At 33.1% G+C, this 7,661-nt stretch overlaps 1 protein-coding gene across 1 annotated transcript; it reads left to right on the top strand.

Annotated features, from left to right (window-relative positions):
- LOC127221714 (olfactory receptor 4F4) lies at positions 1–4,345 on the top strand. Its single transcript, XM_051183728.1, has 2 exons — positions 1–69; positions 3,374–4,345. Exons 1-2 carry the CDS (start codon positions 1–3, stop codon positions 4,343–4,345), a joined length of 1,041 nt encoding a protein of 346 aa, XP_051039685.1.
- Positions 4,346–7,661: the final 3,316 nt, after the last annotated feature.

Raw genomic sequence — 7,661 nt, 5'->3', positions numbered from 1 at the left:
ATGTATGAGAGGAACTATGTACTATTCTTTCTCTTAAAATTGATGTTGAATCTTCTACTTATGAAAGAGGTAAGTAGAATAACAAAATTGAAATCCATCAGTAGAAGCCACTATAGTGCAGAATTTTATTGATAGTCAAATCTATCATTAGAAACATTCAGTTTTGCAGGACTCAATCAGGATCCTTTATTTTCAGGAAAACAAATAGAAACTCCTGTAAGGATGCCTTATATACTTGAGTTAACATGCATAATATTTAAAAGGAAAACTTTCATTTTCAATACTCTAGTCGAAATAATTATTGGCTCCTACACCTAATTTCCCTGAGTCAACATTCTTTCCTCTCTGTCCAGTGATCCTATAGAGTTCTTCTTTCCCAAAAGCATAGTATTTTCTGCTTCCATGTCTTTATTTATTACTACTACTAACTATTACTACTAGTAGTAGTAGCAGTAGTAGTAATAGTAGTAGTAGTAGTAATATCTTAGGGAAAATATTTTAGGGAAAGCTATTATAGATATTTTTTCACATAGAAGCTGCAAACTATATTGTTACAACTGTGGAAATTCTGAAAACTGTTGATTGGGCTTACCATTTCAAAAACATAAAAATGAAAGCCCCAGAATGTTTCTTAGTACATCCAGGATCAAGCAGTGGATCTGTGCTTAAACCCAAAACCCTAACTCTCATCCCTATGATTACAAGGATGTTTTCTTTAGAAAAAAAAATCAAGGTAAAAGATGTTTACAAAAAGTACATTTTAGTGATTGAATTTAAAGTGAAAGTGCTGAAAGAATTTCTGTTCTATCACACTTGACCCTTGGTTATTATAATAAAAGCATGTGTAAGACACTGGAGAACTCCTTCAGTGAAAAATAGAATAATTACATCCTTCCAAAACTTTTGAATCTTTGTGGGATTTTTTTTTTTTTGAATCTCAAATGAATTTTGAGGAGGTTGTGCTGGTAAAAGGACCCTGGATGAAGATTCCATTTTATTATGCTCCTATTAGCAACATAATTCTGAAAATGTGACCCACAGTGAACCACTAAATTTATTTTTTCTGAAATATAGCATTGTTAAATTCTTCTTTTCTACTATGATAAATTCTGTTTTTCTGCACATCAGAACCCTTGAACTATCTTCAATCATGGCATATTTCTCATGGAGATATGACTTGGAATTTTTCATTCTCTTTCAATGAAACAAAATATATCAACATTTTGAAACAAATAATGCTCAAAACAACTTTAATTTGCATAATATGATTCAAAAGAAAGCCACACCATAATATAGGTCACAACAGGAATCTTATCCTTTAGTACTGTCCATGCTAGTATGATTATATTTTTAATTGGGCTAAGAAGACACAAACTAAAGACGTTTCATGAATTTTTTTTATGATTAGCTCTGTCCTTATGTTTGGAAAAAATAGAACCAGTAAGTTTTCATAGGATTCTGTAAGCAGTAATTTGGTCAGGGGTAAGAAAAGAGATCTAGAAAATAGAGGTAAACATAAATTTAAGGCACAATGGGTTGTGACATAATAAATCTCCATAAAATATAGCAGCAGTCTCCCGTGAAATTGGGCAATATTATTCTCTATGCTTTTATTTCTCTCAGAAGACAGTATATATCAGTGTCTGTCTCTGTATTTTCATCACACATGTCTGTTGTATCACCTATTCTGTTACTTATCAAGTCTGTTTCCTAGTCAGGAACTTGTTCAGTTTTGTTTGGTGTGGTTGTTTGTTTTCATTTGAGACAGGGTTTCTCTGTGTTGCCCTGGCTGTCCTGGAACTCACTCAGTATACCAGGCTGACTTTGAACTCAGAGATCCACCTGTTTTTGCCTTTAGAGTACTGGGATAGAATACTTTATCTGCTGTTCATTAACTTTAAAACTACTTCAAACAATGTTTATTTTCTATCCTAGAAATACAATCAAAATGTTTCCTTCAGGCCATGTAAAATGTTCAATTCCTAACTTGCTACCAAGGAAATTGCAAGATTGTCAAAATAATGCCACTATATATTCAGGCAATGTCCACTTTCCAGTGTTTCCTTCTATTCATTAATATTCTTTAAGGCAATTGGAATGCTGAATATTGTCCCTTTGTGTTCATTATAATTAGTACCAAAGTTAAATATGGTACATTATTCCTGTTTACTCAGAATAAAATTACTTGAAACATTTAAAAACATTTTTGATTTCTTGCCTCCTGTTAATGTTTTGGTTTGGTTTGTTTGTTTGTTTTGTTTTGTTTTAACCACTCTAGAAACAGTTACAAATTATTACATACATACCTCATGTAATGTGCTAGAAAACAGGATTTCATAGTTAAAGACAATCATTTCAGCACTGTTCATCCAAAGTGGTCACACATTTCAGAGGTGTGTTTAAATCATTCCCTATACATCCTACTGCAGATTTCTAGCTTATGAACTCACTTCTCAAGCTCTACAGGGGGCCTAGGTGATGGACCCTCTTCAATGTTTCCCCTTACCTGCTCACACAGTCACAACTTGTAGTTATTATCTACTGTTAGGCTTCAGTTTCTTAGTTTTACTACCAATATCTTCCTCTTGAAATCATATCAAAGCATTTAGAGTAAAAAAAAATTAAATTCTTTGTTCACAATGCTCCATATTCATGACACAAAATAATCACATTTACTAATTCCAGAATCTATTTCCAAATCAATCTTCCATTAAACTCATTCATGTTGTTGCTCACAAAAACTTTACTGCGGTTTCTTAAAGTAGCCTCAGAATTTCCCAATAGGAATCTTTCATTTTCTCTATTTTAAATCATACATTTTTCCTTATTTTTGTCTTATCTATTTTTAAACATTTATTTCTTTTTGGAATTTTTTTTATTCTAAGAAAAAAAGGTAGATAGAAATTACTCATCAATGTCTATCTTTGTCTTTTAGGTTATACACATCGACGGTGTCACATAATCTTTTTAAATCATTAACTTCTACTTGATTTTGACTGTTCTATTTTGCAACTTTTGTGTCATTTTGTTATTTTTTTCCTAACTCCTTAAACTCAAAAAATGTAAGGAATGCTCTGTACATCATAGCATTTTGACCTTCTGGGGAAAAGGAAGTGAGTCTAGGATGAGAGTGCACAGAGAGCAAAACAGATGGTACCATTGTTTGTGGATGGAGTCTAGAACCAGGTAGATGTTGAAGCCTTGCCTATGAAAATGACAAGGCAACCAAGGATGTACAATAGTAAAAATTATGAGTTCTGCTTTTTAGTTTGGGGACTTTATGCAATAGACCATAACAAATCCTTAATGGGTGAGCTGAGGGTAGTATTTGCATATAACAACTCTGAATTCTTTTTTCAATGTCTTTTCCAAGGCTAATGCAGAAACTCTCATCGGGAAGGATTCATCAAGGGAAACAAACCACTCTGTAGTGACTGAATTTATTTTAATTGGACTGTCTGACTCTCACGAACTTCAGATCTTTCTGTTTGTATTCTTTTTTGTTTTCTATGTAGTAATTGTGTTTGGCAACCTTCTTATTGTCATAACCGTAACTTCTGATTCCCACCTCCACTCTCCTATGTACTTTCTGTTGGCCAGCCTCTCATTTATAGATCTGTCTCTGTCCTCTGTAACAGCTCCCAAGACGATTGCTGACTTTTTCAGCAAACGCAAAGTCATCTCTGTTAAGGGCTGCCTAGCACAGATATTTCTCCTTCACTTCTTTGGGGGAAGTGAGATGGTGACCCTCATAGCTATGGGCTTTGACAGATATGTAGCAATTTGTAAGCCTCTACGCTACACTACAATTATGTGTGGCAATGTATGTGTTGGCATTGTGGTTGCTGCATGGGGAGTCGGCTTCCTACACTCGGTGAGCCAATTGGCATTTGCAGTGAACTTACCCTTTTGTGGTCCCAATAAGGTTGACAGCTTTTATTGTGACCTTCCTAGAGTAATCAAACTTGCCTGTGCAGACACATATAGGTTAGACATCATGGTCATTGCCAACAGTGGAATACTCACTGTGTGTTCTTTTGTTCTGCTAAGCATCTCGTACACCATCATTCTAATGACCATCCAGCGCCGCCCTTCTGATAGGTCATCCAAGGCTCTGTCTACACTGACTGCTCATATCACAGTAGTTCTTTTGTTTTTTGGACCCTGTATCTTCATTTATGCCTGGCCCTTTCCCACCAAGTCACTAGATAAATTCCTTGCTGTGTTTTATTCTGTGGTCACTCCTCTCTTGAATCCCATTATATACACATTGAGGAACACAGAGATGAAAACTGCAATGAGACGTCTTAGAAAATGGAATTCAAACTTTTGGGTAAAGCCTTAGATAGTCTATAATCATGAGTCTGAGATAATGAAAGAATAAATTTGTTAAATTATTCAGCAAATCTTATGGCAATTTTAATATTTCATTTTTAACTCAGTAACTGATAAAGAAGTTTTTAATATTTCCTCAGTTTGTTCTATGTGATCATACCTTATGTTTTTATTCACTTTCCAAATTAATAACACTAACAGAAAATACCATTTTATTAAATTTCAGAACAATTAAAGGTATTGTTATGGTATTGTTTATGTACAATTAAGAGACTTTGGATATGTTTGAGTTTGAGATAACAAAAGTTATAAGCTGGAATATTTCCATAAAAGCATAGTAAAAGAATTAAAATCCACCTTACTAGAATAAAGTGTATAGTCAGAAGTGTTTATATGCCAACTACAGAGATTCATAAGATTCATATTCCCACCTGCTAACCATCTCTGATTTGGTTCCTACTACTATAGCAAGACATTATTTATTAGTTTATTTTAATCAAATGTGATTTAAAAAGAAAACTGAATTTGCCAACATTATTTTTTTTGAGGTTTTTGGCTGCAAGACAGTAAATAGAATTAAGAGTGTCTCAGTCTCTTACCATGTTGACACAAAGTATATCACTTACATACATCTTCCATTTTCCATTAGCAGAACTTTGAAGTTAAAAGATTATGATTTCAATTCTGCTTAACCACACTAAACATAATTATGTATATGTAACTAACTTTGTAAGATTAGGTTTCCACATTAATAAATTGGAGGTAATAATATGTATTGCATATGGTTATTATGAGAAGTAAAGAAATACCAGTGACAATAAGACAATGTAAACATGTGATGTTTTCACCATTCGGGGAATGTTAGATAATATTATAATAGAATTGCTAATAATCTGTGTTAATGTAGTCAAGAGTTTTCACCCTTTAGTATTTCAGAACTGGCTTCAGGGACATGATAAATTTCAATCTCAGTAGATATTCATTTTGGGCATTATTATATAAAATTAGAATATGTTCATTTATGTGTAAGTTATATATCTGTGTGTGATCTAATATGTACATATGCTGCTTTCATAGTGATGAATTCCAAATTTCAGGACAGAAATAAAGGAGTCTATACATTTTTAAAAATATCAGTGATTCTGCCAACTTTTAATCTTCCCCACGATGGTCATTTAGCAAGCTAAAGTTTAACATCACATACTCGGAGTAACAAGTAACTTAGCTGAACCATCTGTGATCTGAATGACTGAATAAAAATGGAAATTCAGATAGCAAAAGGTTTAAAATTGTGCCTATCCAAGTGAAAAAACAAGTACAAATTATTATCCACAAAAGATATTAAAACTTAGGGAAAGATTTGTCTATTATATGACAGCAACTCTAATCAATGGTAAAATAAAGAAGCTATTAATAAAGTGGTGTAGTTAATCACTGCATAATGTAGGTAAGAACATATTGGATCAATCATCATATTTCAAAATAATTTATAAATGATTTGAAGATAGGAATCTCTTTAAAAACTGTACGATTTCAAACATGTTAATATCTTCCTAATTCATAAATTTTGTACAGATTTCTAATAAAAATTATAAATGTAATTAATTTGTTATTATATTAAAGTATTTAAAAGAAAAATATAAAAATGTGAATAACACTACAATATTAATAATTTTAATCTTTAAATAACAATGTTTTTTATATGTAAGTCAAGTAGCTTTCATGAAATCAGCAATCTAAAAGAAAATTAGCAAGTTTTAAACATACAGTTTATACATATTTTCTACGCTAAAATATATGCAAAATAAAAACAATAAGTATAAAAATTAAGCATAAATACAAAAAAGAATAAGCAAAATGATCATTAAACGAAAATGGGATATTTTTCTCTGGGAATGAACCTAGTAAGCTAACATTATTAGTAGATAAGAATTTTGCCACAAAACGTAGAAAACACAGATAAGCCTACAAGTTGGAAACAAAGACCCATGACTTATATCATGTGAAGAAAATGAACTATAAGTTAAGTAACAATGAATTTAATTAATAAACAATATCTGCCTGATGATATTCTATAGGAAAAATATGCAAGAAAAGAAATGTGCAATAAACCTCTACATAGATTGAATAAAATATAATCAAGCATAAAATACTTAGTTGGACAAATTGTTTGAAATAGTCATCAAATTCCAGGAATGAAAAAGCAGGTGTGAAGACTTGGTATATATTAAAAGCCTGAAAAGATATTAAAACCTTCAACAATGGGTTTTTGTCAAAAAAAAAAAAAAAAAAACTATTTTTGTCAAAATCCTGATTTGACCACACAAATTTTCATTGATGATTTTGAGACAACCAATAAAAAAATGAGTAATAAGCAAATGTGTGTTTATGCTAAATATAGATAGCCAGAGATAACATCAGATAAATGATAGAGAGTATCATGGGGGTATGGGGATAAGACAAGGAAGATAAGAGGGAGAAAAGGGAATTGAAGAAATAAGATTGTGCAGAAAAGAAATATTCATTGATATGAAATGAACATGTTATAGAACATTTTCTCTTATACAGAAATTCTTAATTCAATCTCAGTTTAAAAATCCAGACACAGAGAATCTCCTAAAAGATAAAACTTGGCATCAGGACAACAGCCACATCCCAAAGATTGCTGGAGCAAGGACATGAAGAATATTCTTCTAATTCCAACTTCGCATTGTCTACTGCACCTTCTTGAAGGGATCAGTATCAGGAGAAGAAACCCAGAGACCAAGTTCTCAGCACAAAGAAAATTTATTTGCCCTAAAAGAACAAAGGGCAACGAGCATTGGTGGTGCACATCTTTAGTCCCAGCATATGGATCGCTGTGAGTTCAAGGCCAGTCTGGACTGCAGAGTGAGTTCCAGAACAGTCTCCAAAGCTACAGAGAAACCCTGTCTTGAGTCCAGCCCTTCCCCCCCCCAAAAAAAAAGAAGCTGAAAAAATGGGCTTGAGAGACGGCTCAGCTGTTAAAGGCTAGGCTCACAACCAAAAAATATATGAGTTTGGTTCCCAGCACCCACAGCTGTTTCTCCAGACATCTTTTTAGCCTGACAGTGATGGTGCATGCCTTTAATGCCAGCACTTGGGAGACAGAGGCAGGCGGATCTCTGTGAGTTCAAGACCAGCATGGTCTACAAGAGCTAGTTCCAGGGCAGCTTCCAAAACAACAGAGAAACCCTGCCTGAGGAAAAAAAAAGGAGGGGAAGGAATGGAATAGGAGACAAAAACAGGACATAGAGGGTGTGGGAGAAAGAAGAAAAGAAAGAGGGAGAGAAGAGAGACAAAGGAAG

This window comes from Phodopus roborovskii, unplaced genomic scaffold (assembly GCF_943737965.1).
Source record: "Phodopus roborovskii unplaced genomic scaffold, PHOROB, whole genome shotgun sequence".
In the NCBI taxonomy this organism is placed as follows: domain Eukaryota; kingdom Metazoa; phylum Chordata; class Mammalia; order Rodentia; family Cricetidae; genus Phodopus; species Phodopus roborovskii.
Note: the sequence above shows the minus strand (reverse complement) of the source record. Positions and strands in the feature narration are given on the sequence as shown.

What these genes read in the sequence shown, in the direction of transcription:
- LOC127221714 (XM_051183728.1), top strand. Translation starts at nt 1, where the DNA reads ATGTATGAGAGGAACTATGTACTATTCTTTCTCTTAAAATTGATGTTG. An exon ending in ATCTTCTACTTATGAAAGAG is followed by an intron (nt 70 to 3,373) that starts GTAAGTAGAATA and finishes GTCTTTTCCAAG; the next exon opens with GCTAATGCAGAAACTCTCAT.